The following is an 18621-nucleotide window of genomic DNA, read 5'->3' as shown; positions in this document are numbered from 1 at the left end:
CAAATGAATGAGTATGAGTAGGGTATATATAGTGGGTTGATTGGACGGCCGCAGCTGCAGGGAGTTAGTGACTGATGACCAGGAAACCGGGCCACGCCCACAGCACCTGGATGACAAAGGGGAGTGGGAGACAGCAGGGGGAGACAAAACAGACACATACGACACACAAGCCACAGCCAGACCACTGGCTGTAACACAAGTACTACCTGTATTTTCAGTGGATAGGCAAGGCAAGGCAAGGCAAGTTTATCGTTAGCACATTTCAGCGACAAGGCAATTCAAAGTGCGTTACATGAGACATTAAAAGCATTGAGACATTGATACATAAATCGTCTGATGTCTACAGTCTCAGGACCGTTGGTTCAAGTCAGTCAGGCTGTCGAATCAGTCAAATCAGGCTGTGGGTCAATTCAAGTAATTCAGAAGGGATATATACTGTATAATGTGTACTGTACTGGATGGATATGGGACGATGGAGCCTTCATCCTCCTGAGGTCTCTCCCACAGACACTGCTGATTAGTGTGTGATCATTTCTCAGTGAACCTTCTCCTTTATAATGCTGAGCCAATGCTTGTACAGTATAGTCAATTCATATGTATTTTGTGGGTGTCGACTGGTGATCCTGTAAATGTAGTTGTTCTGTATGTTATTGTGTGTGTGTGTGTGTGTGTGTGTGTGTGTGTGTGTGTGCGCGCGCGCGCGTGCGCGGCATGCATATCTGTGTGTGTGTGCGTGCTAATGCGTGCATGCAAGTGTGTGTGTGTGTGTGTGCGTGTGTGTGTGAGAGAGAGAAAAGCAGATCTGTAGAGTCTGTTCACTGGAATCAGTCTTCATTTCCTCACCACTGTGAACTTTGGATCGTCTTTTATTGCTTTTATCATGTGCTGTTGACCTACATCACGATCCACTGTGTGACTATACAATAATGACACATATATAAAGGTCAAAGGAAATATGTTAACCCTTGGTTTCAAGTAGTATACTGTAGTGTATTTGTAAGAAAAATTTAAATCTGATCATTCCCCAAATTTTAATTTGAACAATGAGTTGTTGGTAGGCTGTATATTTTAACTGTGTAGACTTTACTAGTCCAATTACTTCCTCCTAGCTTGCCCAAGTCTGTGGGGTTATTTCATTTTTTAATTTACTTCCTTGTCCATGTTATTTGTGAATTCTGTCATCCATTAACCAAAGGGTGGTACATGCATGAGGAATTCCAGTATAAAATACTCCCTCCACGTGAAACACTGCAATTTGCAGATGTAATGTCAGTCATACTTTAAAAAAAAAAAAAAAAAAATTAATAAAAAAAAAAAAAAAAAGATATCGTAATGATGTGGCCTGGGAGCAAATGCTGCTCTCTGAACATTTGATCTAATGCATTTACTATTAGCTCCGCCAGTGTTCAAGCTATAATAGTAGCTAGCTAGTAAATGTGTGCCCGAATACAAAGCTGCACAATCCTTTAGTGAATTCGCCCCTCAGTGTTGTTTGAAAACCATTCTCCCATTATATTGAGGTTTGAGCGGGAGAATATAGGACCCAAAATACAGACGGCAGGCAGGCAATGTAGGTTCATAAAGGTTTTAATCTCAAAAATGCAAAATAAACAGAGGAACACCGGGAGAAACACCCTAACACACTTTTACACTATCTTTTCATTTGTAATTATTTTACTTTTATTGTTTCTTTTAAATCTGTTCTCACTGTGTTTACATGATCCATGTTTTTAACCATCTCTTTTGATGTAAAGCACTTTGCTACATTGCTATGTATGAATGGTACTATAGAAATAAAATGACATTGTCATAAAAACACATAAAACATACCATGAATACAATCAGTCCCATCTCGGACAGTTTTATTACGTTCAGGCTGACGCTACATTTCATTTCATTTTTACTTCACACAAGCAGTATGAAGAGTAATTGTTGATAATAAACAGGACAATAGAACTAGGCTACATAGAAAAATATATAATAAAAACAGCAATTATACAGTTAATGACAATTTACTTCACCATTGCTACTATACAGTATAGCTTAGTATAACCAGTGCAAATTTCCACGTACAGTAGCTTCTCATAGTGAAATAAAATTAATTGCATATAATGTATTGGAAGATGTTAGCCAGCAATGACTAAAAAAAATTTTTTGACCTGGAACTAGAGCAATTTGGTTCCTAGATAACAAAGCTATTAACTTTGCGTCCCAACGAGGAGTGAGAAGCCATGCTGAGAGACACAGGGCAGGGGAGAGACCATGCTGAGAGACACAGGGCAGGGGAGAGACCATGCTGAGAGACACAGGGCAGGGGAGAGACCATGCTGAGAGACACAGGGCAGGGGAGAGACCATGCTGAGAGACACAGGGCAGGGGAGAGACCATGCTGAGAGACACAGGGCAGGGGAGAGACCATGCTGAGAGACACAGGGCAGGGGAGAGACCCTGCTGAGAGACACAGGGCAGGTTTCATGGAATGGTAGCAGGACTGTATTGAGGGGAGAAGTCGTTTGGAGGAGCAGCGATTCCCTCTGGACCTTTTGGGTATCTCACAGTCTGTAGTAACAGAAGAGGACATGAGGACACTTTATTTATCCATGATAAACATATGGAGTAACAGGCAAGGTAAACAAAATGAATGGCAGCGTTCATGTTTTAGTCTATTACTGAGCTCTGGTGCTCAACTCCTCATAATTGTTCAGTGCAGAGAATGGTGTTTGTGGAGCCAGGGTGTATTATTGTGCATATTTGAGTTTATTGTCCCTTTGTGATTTAGGCTATGTCCCAAACGGCTAAAATGCTGGCTCTTTAGGCAGCATTCGGAGTCAGGGAGGCATCAAGTCATGTCCCAGTTGAATATTTACAAACGCTGCCTGCTGAGGTGCCTCCGATTGGGCAGATTTTGAAGGCAGCACAGTTGGATCCTTCATTGGTCAAGATATCCCTCAATCCCATGCACTCGCTCCACTGCTCCAACAAGGAGAACAACAATGGAGAGATATTTTATCTGCATGACTTTTAATATATCACTTCATTAAATTTGATTATTCTTTCAGGCGAGAAAGTAACCTTGTAGATTCCCAAAATGTGTCTTGTTAATCAAAATATCAAAAACTTGATGACAATGTAATAGTCTGTTTTCCACTTCTCTAGGATAACATTAGCTATGTTACATTACCTTATACCATGGCCTAGGTGAATACTTGATTCTGATTGGCTGGAGGGGGTGTGCATTATTTCTCGACAAATGCACGGCTAGAGCCTCATCACAGTTTTCACAAATCACAAATGTGTTTCACATCTCAGCAATGAAATGAAACAGCATTTTTATCTTGGCTCTACAACTGTAAATATGTCACATTATTACGTTTTACTATTTTTTTCTGGCGAGAAAGTAACCATGTAGATTCCTAATATTATTTTTCCAAGACAGAGATAGCAGAGATGCAGATGTTTATGTGATTTAATTCGCTTTATTCACTTCAGTTGCCATATTGGTCAGTCTGACATAATTGGTGGTACCGATGCGGAAGTGCCCTTTGACTCCAATGTTAAAAGTTCACTATAAACACCACTTCAAGAACCAAAATAGTCAAAATAACAGGCTGAATACACTATCGGGGGTTAGAAACTCATCATTGTTTTTCACTGCCATTGTTTTCGCGTTTGGAAATAGATGGAAGTGACTGCAGCTGACGGCTAACTATGGCTCATTCACTTCCATGTATTTCCAAATGCGAAAACAACAGCAGTGAAAACAATCGGAGTGAAAAACAAACTCTCGTAACATGTTAGCTGGCCAGCATAACAACCAGTTTGTTGCCTTTTTTAACTGATAAGTTGATATGTTGCACTTTTTTCCCAAAAGCTTTCCATTAGCTATGATTGACTGACAGGTATTTTGGTGAGACATGACATCATGACGTCATTACGCATTGCTGCCTTGGAAGTCAGTAGACAAAAACTCTGTCTCCAAAGGATAATGCCGCCTTGCTAGGCAGAAGGCAGCTGCCTACCGTTTGGGACACAGCCTTAGTTTTTAACTCTGATCCTGGTGTAGAAATTGGACTTGTACAGAAAAAAACATCCATGTTTGGCTCTGGTGCTCAACTTTCAAAGATATCCTACTGTACCTCAAACAGTTCGCTGTAGTTCGGTGGAGGTAATGGTGTCTGTGGACCCACAGCGCTGTCTTGAGGTAAGTGATTCCCGACCATGAACACTTGCTAGAAGACAGATTTCAAAAGAATTTTGAATAAAATATTGAGGTAATATTTTCTGGGATTGAGGTGTAAGTTCATTGATTTGCAGCACATTTAAAGATATACTTAGGAATTTCCTAATTATGTTTTAAATGCCAACGTACCTCAGGGGTGGAATGGCAGACAGCTTTGTCGGCAAATGATGAGACACAGAAGGAGACAATGCACTGCAGGAGAGAGAATACTACCATGACGCCTGAAACTCCCTGAAATGTCTGTAAAGACAAAAAACAGGAAATTGCAGTGAGCCTAAGAAACAGTTTTCTCATTACACTTAAATACTGTAACTCAAAATTGTACTTGAATACATTTAATAACTCAACTTGAAATTGCAATAGCCTAATAATAATAATAATCATCATCATCATCATTATAAATTGCATTTATATAGTGCCTTTCTAAAAATAAAAAAAACAAGGACGCTTTACAGGGTAGACAAGTCAGACAGGCGACAGACCAAAACAAAATGGGCACATAATCAATGAACTAACTAAGAGCTAACTAACTAGGCCTACAGGTCTAAGGCTACATGCCACAACTTTGACCTTACTATAATTCTGGGGACAGTTTGAGTCAGATTCACATTATACAATTGTAAAAGAGATTTCGATCTCAACTGTTTTTCTGGTTAAAAAAAGGTTAAATATTGATCATGAACTAACTGCACTAATAATGAAAAGGGTAAGTATATGGTCTCACCCTGTAATATGACTGAGAAGCATCCACAGAGTGGAGAACGAAGTCTATGAAAGCAGTCAAAGTGGCAACACTATTCATTCTCAGTGAAGTATTCACCTGAAGAACAGAAACAATTATCAGTTGTGATTTGTGTATTAGAGTAAATATAATACAGAAAAAGATCAAGGACCCTGAACTTGAAGGAGTTTCTACTGACCAGGTATTTGTTCAGGTTCTTGTCTGCAGCAATAGTGAGAAAACCTGCAATGATATACTGAGAGAGAAGAAGAGATATTCACTTAAAGGACAATGCTCGTTTTTGACAACCTGGACCTTATTTACGACATATTATAAGACGTTTGACTCACCGAGATCACTTTGGTGTAGTTCGGAGGCATGTAGAAGAAATTTAAAATCCAGGGCGAGCCAGTATATCCATGTAATGGCGGTGGTTGGGGCACTTAGAATGCAGTTTCTAAAAATCTATTTTCTGCCGCGAAACGGTGGTTTTCATCAATCTGTCTTGATGAATCGCTAGTTGTGCTTACATAGAGCATAGGCTTGTTGTGGTTTTTCACATGCCTCTGTAATATGATCTTTAGAAACGTCTTTAGACACGAAATAGCTTCCTCACTTGCTCCAGCACGCATGCGCACAGCGTGCTGGAGCAACAATTGCGCACTGTGCTGGAGCAAGTGAGGAAGCTATTTTGTTTCGAAAGACGTTTCTAAAGATCATGGCATGTGAAAACCACAACAGGCCTATGCTCTATGTAAGCACAACTAGCGATTCATAAAGACAGATTGATGAAAACAACCGTTTCGCGGCAGAAAATAGATTTTTAGAAACTGCATTCTAAGTGCCCCGACCACCGCCATTACATGGATATACTTGGCTCGCGCTGGATTTTACATTTCTTCTACATGCCTCCGAACTACACCAAAGTGATCTGGGTGAGTCAAACGTCTTATAATATGTCGTAAATAAGGTCCAGGTTGTCAAAAACGAGCATTGTCCTTTAACAGTGGCTTCTTGGATACACAGAAAGATAATTCCTAAAATGAATTGCACTTATATGCAAGTCTAGTTCTGTATCAGTTCTAGTGTTCACCTGTTGTCTAGCTAAAAAAAAAAGATTGGGCACTAGTCCAGAGTCAACTAGAAGTGTAAGCATATACAGTAGATGCAATTAATTATTATAGTGAATTAATTACCTGTAATTAGGGCTAGACCCGTGCTTGTTGAGGTACATGAAGTTAATGTACTGTTCCTTGGCTGTGGCAATAGCCACAGACTACTGTACAACCCGGGAGGGTAAAAGGCATGAACACATTTTAACTCCCCAAATGCCCTCAATCCAAGTTTGGGAAAAGTTTTTTTTTTTTTTATTGCTCTATTGTCTATACTTAAAATATTTTTTCCAGCACTGTTATAATTTGATTTTCATGTACTGTTCTTAAATGTAAAATACTGTGATTTTAAGTACAGGTTGGATGTACACACAGCTACTTATCTTTACTACTGTATATGTGACAGCCACTGGTGGTTTGATCCTGATGTCTGCCAAGGTCATTTTTTAGTTTTTTACAGAATTGTTTCTTATTTTTTACATAAATTGTAAGCTTTCAAATAGTGTGTCATGCATTGAAATCTGCAAATATGTGAAGAAGATATGCTTCTGTGAATGTTGGCACACCTGGAATTATTAAGCAAGCAGAAAAGGGCTTCAAAGATTCAGAGCTGTTCATACTTCTCACAGGACATAGATTTAGACGTCAAAATATGACCAATTTAGTGATCCAAATCTGTTGTTTGTTATATTGAGTGGGGTTCCTCGCAACTTCACATTTCATAATATGAAAAAAAGGAAAACGGCAGACATCAGGACCAAACCTCCACACTATTACCCTACTGGCCAGTTGTGAAAAATGAAATGTAAGAAGTTCACTTACTATGGTGGCTCCCCACACAAAGATTCCACTATTTACTACTAAAAAACTTGAATAATAATGAACAGCCATAACGATTCCTATTAAGAATGACATCGCTCCAACCATGATTTGAACAGTCTGCAGACACAAAAACACAATGGAGCACAATCACACTTGGACTGACGATTAGAATGTGTGAACCTTTAAAAATCATTTTATTCCTAATCATAAAGCCATATCTCTCATATCATATCTCAGTGTATTGAAAAATGTTCCATCACCGGTCACCTTTTCAATCGAATGCTATTTTTTTCCGTGTTTTTTTAATTGATTTTTTATTTTTTAAACAAATTCTTACCCCGAGAACTATTGAATGTCCCTCCCGGAACTTCCCCATCACGGAGGCGACCACCTGTCCCACCTGACCCCCCCAGTGAGGGGGAGAGGGGGCTCCCACCTGACCCCCCCAGTGAGGGGGAGAGGGGGCTCCCACCTGACCCCCCCAGTGAGGGGGAGAGGGGGCTCCCGTCCCCGTGGCGTTCCCAGCAGGGTGAACATGGGTGAAGACCACCACCCCGTTAGTGGTTGTTGATACAGAGCTGGACATCTTCTCAGGAGAGGAAGAGCAGGATGTTGTTAGTGTGTGTAGGTCTCTCTGGTCTATGCTGTACTGCTGGACCTGTTTCTTAAAAGGGCTGCGTGTGGGTGTTGTCTTTGGTTAATCATTTATGTGACTAGATGTGTAGATATCACGTTAATGGTTTTTGTGAATCATTTATATTTGATTAGTCTCATGAGTGATACTGTAATTTCTCATTGAACATCTTCCTTTTTAATGCTTGCAATCCAATGCTGCTATGCTAAATTCATATGTTTTTTGTTTGTGTAGACTGGAGATCGTATGTAAATGAGTAGTTCTGTATGTCATGTGTGTGTGTGTGTGTGTGTGTGTGAGAGAGAGAGTCTGTTCACTGGAATAATATACTTTATTTCCTCACCACTGAACTTTGGATTGTCTTTTATTGCTTTTATCATGTGCTGTTGACCTACAATTTAACAACCATCATGATCCACTGCATGACTATATTGTAAAGATACAATAATGATATTCATGTCCAAAAGTCAAATATGTTAACAGGATGCAAATTAGTCTCTTTTTTTTTTCTAACCGATAGTCGACCCTGATTCGGTTATTTTCGTTCAACCGAAATGTGACTGTGTCTGTAAGAGGTGCTATATCAAATAAAATTTACTTAATTACTTACTCCTCCGGGATTACTATCAGGCTCACCCAGACAAGCCTGGCTGGTCGCCAGGTGGCGCCCGTAGACGGGGCACGGTACTGTCACGCCCTCCATCTCCACCTAGCTCTACCCTCTGCTTTCTCCCCTCTACTCTCCTCCCTCCCCTCTGGCCCTCGGTGTGGGGGCGTGGCTGCAGGCTCCAGTTGATCCATCTCTCATTCCAGCTGCGCTGCTACACACCTGTGGTCCATCATCTCATCACCACCGTGAAGTATATCAGCCCTGGCTTCCCAACCACTCCTCGCCAGATCATAGTAACTTACTCTCATGCCAGTTGCGGTTTTGGTTTTCTTTATTTTGTGTTTCTGTGACCTGGTTACTAATAGGGATCTCTGTCTGCCACCAATTACACCCTCCTGCCTGAAACCTGCCTGTTATGGGAAACTTAAAATTACCAGGCCTTTTTTTTGTGGCATGGTGCTATAGTGTGCAGGCCCTATCTTTCTATCACTAAACTTACTATTACACCAATGGTAAATCTTCTTATAGGAGCTATAATTGTATGAGAATTATTATTGTGCTTTAAGATCTGTAAGAAGATATACTGTAAGAGTTGAACTGAGGTCACACCGTTTTTACACCAAATCAAGTAGAGAGCAAACGGTTTCCAACCACAAAGCCTGCCTACTGTGTGAAATGTCTGAAATGACGCTTTAGTAACCACACAAACTTCCGTGCTTCCTCTCGAACTTCCCCGAAAATGGGGCCAAGACGTAACGTTCAACTACAGGGCCCCTTTGCCTGTACGCCTCTGTAAGATGGTGTCCTGATGGTATCCTGTGTATTCTGTGTGTAAGGGTAGCACTCTGGAGAGAGAGAGATAGAGAAAGTGTTTCTTGAGCTAGCAATCTCTTGAGTTAAACGAGTCTTGTCGTGTTCATGTTTACTGATTAATCTTAACTAAACCAGAACCACCCAGCAAAAGGGGGAACCGATTACTGGATTCGATTAGCGGATAACGCTCACTGCCACCACCTTTTCTTTTTTTTTTTAAACCGGTGTGGTCCAGCGTCAGAGGTCCGGCTACACACACACACCACACAACACAGGCTTAAGGAAAACTACAACTTTATTCACGAAATGTCATTTAAAATTCAGAAATTCAGCATGAGGTGGACGGGACACTTTTCAAACCCCCCTGCATCTACCCTCAAACCCCCCTGCATCTACCCTCAAACCCCCCTGCATCTACCCTCAAACCCCCCTGCATCTACCCTCAAACCCCCCTGCATCTACCCTCAAACACCCCTGCATCTACCCTCAAACCCCCCTGCATCTATCCTCACTGAAGCTGAGGGATTCATTTGACAGCACTGCATTTTTTAATGTGACTGTTGATCCCTTGGAAATCAAAAATGAATGGAGAATTTCCAGACCCTTCGCACAAATTGGGTCTGGTGAAACCAGGCTAGCAAAGAAGCATCTAGGATGTGATTTACCTTAGACAGCAGAATTATTTGGAGCACATCAGTATGCTTATTAGAGATGTAACGACAACCGGTATAATGATAAACCGCGGTAAAATTCCATTACATTTTTCATGATAAAATGATCACTAAAACTGTGTTTGATTTCCTTGCCTTGTAAAACTCACTTGTAAATACTGTCAAGCATCAACCAAAGTTAGCAACAGTCTCCAAGACTCATTATTTTAGTGTTTATGCAAACAAAAAGTACATAATGCTGCTAATTTTATTTGTGGGTTTCAATATAAAACTCAATTATTTGAAATTATTTCAGTATGTGTATCAGTAGTTTTTGAAAATACTGATAACCGTGATAATTTTGCTCACTATAATCAGGATATGCCATTTTCATATCGTTACATCTCTAATGCTTATTGCCACTGTAGCTGTTGAACTTGCTGTTGGATTAAGGGAAATATAAAATGACAGACAGAGTACATGATATAAACATGAGAAGTGGATCAGTCATCAAGGCAGCTTCTCAGAGGATGTATCCAGGGGGCTGGTCTTCCTGCTGAACCTGCGTTGTGAGAAACCAAGATCAGAGTATTGCTGAGATAGAGATGTACTACAACATGGTGTTGGCTTTTGGCGTTTTTCTTTGATGATGTTTCTTTGTCTGTTAGTCTGCGTTGTGTTTTTAAAGTTCAATTGGCAGAACAGCTACTGGATATTTACCAGTGCATGTTGACTACACTTTAGAAACTACAGGGCACACACACATGTTATATTCTAATCTCTCCGAAATCCATCAACGGGGTCTGTTAGCTCTAACTGAACATCAATGCTGATTAAAGTTCTCAACTAACAAAACCATTCTGGAAGAATTGATGGTAGTTTACAGTCACATGGGAAAGTATATGTGCTGCTGAACCTCAAGTTGTTTCCCAGTACCTGATGGTCCATCAGACAGTCAGCAGGGCCTTCAGCTACAGTGCTGCTCTGAAGTATGTCACTCCCAATGAAATACACTGGCTAAAAGACAAGCATGTACATTTTCTTTTGGTCAAAACACAGTGGGCTCCAGTATTATAGACCTACAGTCGGAAGCACATTTAATTGTCGGCCACTGTAACTGTAAACACTTTTATCTAACAACTGAACAAGTCTTACTTGAGGCCCTGTATTGCAGGTAGCCTTGCAGGCAAACGATGACATGCAGATGGAGACGATGAACTCCAGTATTGTGAGAACCAACATGACACCTGCAATTCCTGTGGATCTGACCTGTACACGACAGAGATGGGTGAACAATCTTTAGTTAAGCTGTTGGATATGTTGACCAGCCTGATTGCATGGGGGAAACAACCAATAATTATAAAGTAGGCTATGAGTCCTATACAGCATAATGAGTTGCGGAACGCAAGATGGAAGGTACTAAAACCTATCAATAAAGTACCTACTGTACAGGCCATAGGTTGTGGTTTTGCCTTGATAAGTGTGACGGGCATGTGGTGAGTCATGTAGCCTTGACTACTGTGTCACTCGGCCTAACTGCCATTGGAGGATCAGGGTCATAGGTCAGAGAGAGCCCTCAGTGCATGAACACACTTGGGAAGTGAAGTAGATTCATCAAGGTGAGTAAATCAGCTCTTTCCTCAGGCTGGTGTCAGTTAGACAGCTGAGTCAAGAAGCTACAGTTCCGAAAACAACGGCAATGAAAAACAGTCTGGTCATGATGAGTTTGTAATTCCGATAGTGTATTCTAGTTATTTTAATTATTTTGGCTCTTCAAGTGGTATTGTTATAGTGATCTTTTAACATTGGAGACAACTGGCAATTCCACATTCTCCCATCTGAGACTTGACCAATGGCAGCTGCATGATATAAGCCTATTGTGTCTTGAAGATGATGGCGTGAGTGCAGAAATCAGTTGCAGATGAATATAGCTTATATAGCTATACTGCTCCATTCTGATTGGACTTTGGCTGAAGCGAGTCCGTGAATACATTTTCAGCTGGTACCACCTACGGCGGGGGATTATACCGATAGGAGCGGATCCCTTAAGGGGTGGAGCCTACCGACGTAGAATAGATATGTACCGAGTGCTACTGTATATGTTTAGTGTTGGAACAGAAAACAGAAAATGGTAGGTTGGGGCAAGTGGGTGGGTATAGCTAACGTACTTGCCTTGGCAGCGAATGTTGCAATTTGAATATTACAACCTTTTCCCAATGTGACTTTTCATTTCCAGTTTTACTCGTTTCTATCACAAGCGCTAACCCTAATCGATTTTCATGCTTGAACCTACCTAATCATTCAGCATGTCTAAACAGAAAGCATTTTGCTTCAACATTTTGTTTCACCTGCTAAAGTTATACAGTACTGGCTACTACGCATGAAGTGCTAACTCTGTCAAACGGTAGTATCAATTATTTTGGAGCCTCAAAACCTTGAGTGTATTTGATCATTTCCCCCATGCGATCAGTTGCAATGACACAAGTGCTGCCTGAAACATTCTACTGAATAAATTAGATATTGAATAGATATAGATATGTGGTCTAACCTTATATGGTTGTAGAGCGTTAACACAGTCATCATATTGTGAATAACCACCGTATCGATAGCAATTCATATATAACATTACTCCAGATGTGTCAAAAGAGTAGAAAATGATGCCTATGCCAGCCGCAACGCAGGCAATCACGTTCATACCCAGTGTAGCATTCACCTGAGGGAGAGGACAGAGAGAGAGATGGGATTGGTTATTGAGTATGCATACGGCAGTACAGTAGTACATAATGCTCGTTTGTCCCCTTTGCCACTATGCAGTGTTAGTGTGCAAGTGTTTTTGATAGGCTATGTGGGTGCTATACTGTACTAATCTTAAAACGTGGGAAAATAGAATCTTTGTGCCATGGAAATGTACAACAAAAGTGGAGTTGGTATCAACTGACCAACACTACTACAGTCGATTATGAAGGATGACCTGTTACCATCAAATGAGGCTTTTGAAAAATATCTTTACTGTGGCAGTGTGTGCCTAGGAGGTGTCTTTATGCGTGTGCATGTGTGTGTGTTTAAAGACAGCTTGATACTGACCAGACAGGTGTTTAGTTTGTTGTCAGATGCAATAGCGAGAGAGCCTGTGGTAATGTACTATGGAAATAGAATAAACAGTTATTATGTAAAGCAGGCCCAATATATTAAATAGTTTTTATGGAGAGCAGATGAGGGTTCCTAATATTTATCTGACTGTTGAGCAATCTACCAGAAAAGAGTTACAGTAAAAGGGGAAGTAAAAGGGAACAACAGTTAAACACAACATCCTATTTCAACATCCCCTTTTTCACAGAGGCTACATGGTGATGATAATAATAATAATAATAACAGAATAATCATGATAATAACAATAACTACTACTAATGATAATATAGTCATAATAATGCATGTTCTTTATAAAGAACTTCTCATAAAACTCAAAGTGCATGAAATAAAACATTTAGATACAATAAAAACAGTAAAAAGGACAGACATACATTGAAACGTTTTGCTTCAACTGTGTCAGCCTCTCTGACAAAGGGGTAGGGGGGGTGGTTAGGACCATTTAGTCCTAAAACTGTTGTTTATTACTGTATATTGAGTGTGTTCTAATACTAAGAACAAAACCTGTTTAATGTGTTTACATTTTAAATGAACATGTCTTTCGCACGAATAGTCCATAGCCTACTTAAGACTGCTCTTCCGTGTTTGTAGATGATGTTCTTAGTTCCCACATGTGAGAACATTGGTGAATGCCAGAATCTTCTTTGAAACGGTGTCAGTGAAGTTTAAGAAGAAATGCTTCCTAAGGAATTCTTAACTTGGTTGGTGAATGAGGCCCATTGTCTTTATGATAAGCACTCACTTTCATTCCTGACTAGACCACTTTGTGTTGTCTTCTTTTTTTGCTAGGCCTATTTGTTGATTGCATTATTCTATTCAAATTTTTTTTTACAAAATAAATAAAATATAAAGCCTGTTGAACAGGGCTGAGTAGTTCCAGAAAATGTGCATGAGTCACTTCTGCAATTTAGAAACGCCCACCATGAGAGGAAACATTGCCTAATTTCTGAGAAACCCTTAGGATTCCTTGATTTCCAAAATGCCGTGGCTCTCATTTAGATAGTTTAAGTTGATCTATGATTTTACAGTTAATTTACAGTGACTTATTTTCGCTAGCAATAGAACACTGATGATGAGTTTCTTGTTTATTTTGCATTTATGACGTATTGTTACGGCTCCGCCTCCGCCTGGGCGCTCTCCAGCTCCCACCACCGTTCCCGCAGCACGCACGCACGCCACGGCCTTCCACTTCAGCGCCTGTCTGCGCGCCCTCCGACGTAATCACCCCCGCACACCTGAACACGGTTCCGCTAACGACGTGATCACCCCCGCACACCTGAACACGGTTCTGCTAACGACGTGATCACCCCCGCACACCTGAACACGGTTCCGCTAACGACGTGATCACCCCCGCACACCTGAACACGGTTCCGCTAACGACGTGATCACCCCCGCACACCTGAACACGGTTCCGCTAACGACGTGATCACCCCCGCACACCTGAAGACGGTTCCACTAACGAGCTCCGAGGGCGCGGCTCACCTGCTGCCACCACTCATCCAATCACCTCCCCTATAAGAACCCGGTCTTCCCAACGTTCGTCGCCAGTTCTTCCCTAAGATTCCTTGTGGCAAGTTGTGGTTTTCTAAGTTCCCGTGCTAGTAGTTATGATAGTTGTTTTTTTCCGTGTTACTCATTCTACTCTCCACTCCTCCAGATTCCGGTTTGTTTGCTGCTCGTTTCCTGGACTGACACACGGCTTCCCCGACCCATTCTCCCCGGACCTCGACCACGGCTTGGATTACGTTTTCTGGACATTGTTTGTTGATCGATTGACCCCTGCCTGAACTTGACTACCCTTTGCCTTGCCCTCTGTACCTCCGCTTTGTATTAAACCGCCCTCTGGGCTTGGAACTGTCCGTCTGTGTCCGTGGTCCTGCGTTTGGGTCAGCTAGCCAACCAGCCCCCTTACACGTATACACTTTTGTGTACAGTGCAGCAAGCTATCATTTCTCACTTCAGAAATTTTAAAATGTCCCTTCAGATTATGGTGAAAATACAGTATGCTTGGAAAAGAAGGGTGGGTAGGCTACTTACAATCATTGATGCCCAAAATGCAGTTCCACTGAAAACAGCAAAACTATCTCCATTCATAGCCATCACAATTCCGATTAAGATCATTACTACCCCAATCATGATCTGTACAGTCTGGAGAATAAAAACAAAATATAAGGTTGCGGACATTTTGCATTGTTCATAATAGTAGTGGTCTCCAGTGAAGTACTTATCATAATTAATAATTAATGAATTAATTATTTGTTACCCCTAGTGCTTTTGGATGCCCCTTCCGGAATTTTTCGAGCTTTGAGTCCGTCTGTCCCATCGTGACCGTGGAAGAAGCCTCCGTTCCAGTCCCATTCCCACCATGATGAACATGTGTGACTACAACCTGTAGCTGGTTGGGGTTTCTTGCTGTAACGGTCATCTTCTGATAAATGGTTGCAGCCTATGTATAGTAGCCTAAACTGACTGATCTGTGCTCTAGTTGCGGGCAGGGTTTTCACATTTGGGATGCGTTTTTCCCCAACCAGCTTATTCAATCACCACACCCCCACAATCACCACACCCCCACAAGTTTCCATTGGATGATTGAGACAAGTAGGCCTGTACCCATGGGATTATAATATAACTGGAGAAAGCATTTAGAATGGCTGCCTATTCATTTCAATCAAAGTTTTTTTTATTAAGAATAGAAATGTACAAACATTTAGTCATCCAGTTCACAAACATAAAAGCATAATCATACAGATTACTTACATCATAACAGGAAAAGAAAGAGAAATACTTCAGCTAAACAGTCAACTGTTGACAGTAAACTGTCAACTAAATTTGACATACTTCAGTGACAGCGTACATTACAAAAAATAATACTGAATAATATATATCAACAGTTGAACTACGTTTTTGGTTTGATATACATTTAAGAGAATCAATTTCTATGAGAAACAATTTAGGCCTAAAGGAAGGTACAGAGTTAGAGAATTTAGCCTTGTGTATATATTTCAATCAAAGTTGCTCACCGGTGTATGAAGACATTTGACGTACAGTAGTGGCCAAAGCTCGGTATTGCAAGTCACGTGACGGCATGCGACCCAAAAGGCTTATTTCTAGTAGAAATATATTATAATAGATAGGGCTAGCAGCGGAAAACAACATTTTTCTGGGTATCATTCAACATCAGAGACCAATCTAAAGACGATCAACTTTTAATCTACTGTATGAACATGATTAACTTACATATCTAACAGCATTGTTATTAATTTACTGTATGAAGCTGATTACCTTAGATATATAACAGCATTGGTATTAATCTACTGTATGAACCGGATTACCTTAGATATCTAACAGCAGGGTTATTCATCTATGAACGTACATGTATTAACTTAGATATCTAAAAGCAGGGTTATTCAGATCACTTCATTATGCTAATTGTCATTGCAGCTGTTGGACTTGCTGTTGAATGCAGGAAAATATTAAAATGACAAATCACATGATACTGTATGCGTAAACATGAGTGGTAGATCAGTCAGCAAGGCAGCTTCTCAGGGGATGTATTGAGTCTTCCTGATGAACATCTCGAACCATACATGCTTTCTGACCAGCTTTTAGGCTCTGGTCTACCTGCAGCCTGAGAACACAAGTTCAGAGAACATTAGATGTGCTAGAACATGGCTCAAACGGAACATATATTAGTTGTGCTAGAACATGGCTCAAACGGAACATATATTAGTTGTGCTAGAACGTGGCTCAAACGGAACATAGAAGAAACACAGTGCTGCTTTGAAGTATGTCACTCCCATTGATAAACACCTGCTAAAAGACGTGTACATTTTCTCTTATGGTCAAAACACAGTGGACTCTAGTATTATTGACCTACAGTCGAAAGCACATGTAATCATTGCCCACTGTAACTGTAAACACCTTTCCCTAACAGCTGAACAAGGCTTACCGCAATTGCAGGCAGCCTTGCAGGCAAACGGTGACATACAGATGCAGATAATGAACTCCAATACTGAGAGAACCAACATGACACCTGCAATCCCGTTGGATCTGATCTGTGCACGAGGAGGAACACACATTTGGTATTAAGATGCTTGAGAGTCCCCATTCTCTACCCTTAAGCCCTCCAGTTAACACTCAGTCATGAGCTTTCTATGGAGATGGGTGGAGAATTGGGGGACTCTTCAGTTTGGACCAACCTGATCACACGGAGAAAACAACCAAATACTCCGAAAGTTGGCGCTTCATGCAGCAATAGACGATATAGGCTACTGTTTTAAAGTCGGCTACGTAGCCTATAATGAGTGGTGGAACCCAAGATTCAAGATGGAAGGTAGTACCTATCAATAAAGTATCTAATTTATCTATCTACACCTGGTGGCCTATTCACCAAGCATTGTATCTTACCACTAGGAGTACTCCTAAGTCGCACAAAAAAATCCTAGCTAAGAGTTCCCTCTTGAAACCTATTAAAAAAGCTGCTAAAACCAGCTTTTACTAAGGAACTGGGGGAACTAATATAAGGATAAGGATAAGGACGGGGTTGACCTCGTTAATGACGTGTCTCATGAACGAGTTTACTCAGTATGCCAACAGCAATTGGCTGAGGGGATGAGTTCCTGCCTGTGATTTCAACATAGACATAGGCTTCTGTAGGTACTGTAACTAAGCCTACAATTCCTGCCATATTCAAATAAAGATTTGAAAATAAAAATGTAGGCTGTCACCGATTAAATGTGAAACCAAGAATACTATTTAATCACATTCAGCTGATTGTCCGCGTCTTAGCCTACATGTCTTAGCCTCGTAAAATGAGTGCATATCAACAGCCTTTCAATTATCAGACTAGAATAATGGCTGATAATAAGCTGCTTGTGATGCTACAGCTGCCACAGGTACTGTAGGATATTAGCCTACTATACCACCATGTTTTATTCTCTATCATGCATTTATCTTATGAACACAAATGAACATAAATGTTGTAGCCTTTATAAATGAACCTTAATGGCATCATAGGTTATTAACATGCAATCTATAATTTGAAATATTTAATGCATTTATTATAGGACCCAAGGCTCTTATCACTTAGGAGTGACACCATGCCCATTGCCCATTGTTTTTAGGGGTTGCTCCGACATCTGTGAGTTAAGCTATTTTTAGCCTTAAAATGCTTTGTGAATACCAGCCCTGACCTATATCTGGTCATTCAGCGTGCCTAAACAGAAAGCATTTGCCTTTTAACCTGCTATATAGTCTACTGAAGAATGAGGTGCTAGCTAGCTCTATCAAATGGGAATGCTAGTCCTAGTCGTTTTGGAGCCTCAGAGCTTTCGCTGTATTTGGTCGTTTTCCACTTGCAATCAGTGCTGCTCGAAATATTTGATTAATTAAATCAGATATAATAGATATGGTCTAACCTGAGATGCACATTCATAATAGTGTGAATTACGGTATTGTGATGAATGGTAACAATAGTATTGTATCGGTAATCCAGCTATGTCACAAGAGTAGAAAACGATGCCTGTGCCAGCAGCAATACAGGCAACAACACTCATAACCAGAGTAGCATTCACCTGAGGGAGAGAACAGAGAGAGAGATGGGATTGGTTACTGAGTGTGTATACGGCACAAAACTAACTAGTCCAAATGGACTGTAGTAAAGTAGTAGTACATAATGCTCCTTTGTTCCCCTTTGCCATTTTACTAAATACAAGTGTGGGTGCTATACTTATCTTTACACGTGTGAAAATAGAAGCTTTGTGCCAATGAAATATACAACATAAGTGGTGTTGGTAACGCCAGACCAGCGCTACTACAGCTGACTATGAAGCATGACCTGTTACCATCAAATAAGGCTTTGGCAAAATACCTT

At 40.7% G+C, this 18621-nt stretch overlaps 1 protein-coding gene across 1 annotated transcript in view; it reads right to left on the bottom strand.

Annotated features, from left to right (window-relative positions):
• Window positions 1–15202, bottom strand: part of LOC311312299 (membrane-spanning 4-domains subfamily A member 4A-like) — a 30184-nt gene extending 14982 nt beyond the window's left edge. Inside the window, exons 1-5 of the mRNA XM_084442217.1 lie at window positions 15013–15202; window positions 14787–14897; window positions 12687–12743; window positions 12151–12315; window positions 10758–10871 (exon numbers count right to left, since the gene is read on the bottom strand). Coding sequence (XP_084298343.1) covers window positions 10758–10871; window positions 12151–12315; window positions 12687–12743; window positions 14787–14897; window positions 15013–15174 — 609 coding nt within the window. The 5' untranslated portion in view covers window positions 15175–15202. The remainder of the gene's footprint in view (window positions 1–10757; window positions 10872–12150; window positions 12316–12686; window positions 12744–14786; window positions 14898–15012) is intronic.
• Between the last annotated feature and the right edge of the window lie 3419 nt (window positions 15203–18621).

The sequence above is a fragment of the Borostomias antarcticus genome (assembly GCF_949987555.1).
Source record: "Borostomias antarcticus genome assembly, chromosome: 8".
Taxonomy (NCBI): Eukaryota; Metazoa; Chordata; class Actinopteri; order Stomiiformes; family Stomiidae; genus Borostomias; species Borostomias antarcticus.
The sequence above is the reverse complement of the archived record's forward strand: the minus strand, read 5'-3'. Positions and strand labels throughout refer to the sequence as shown.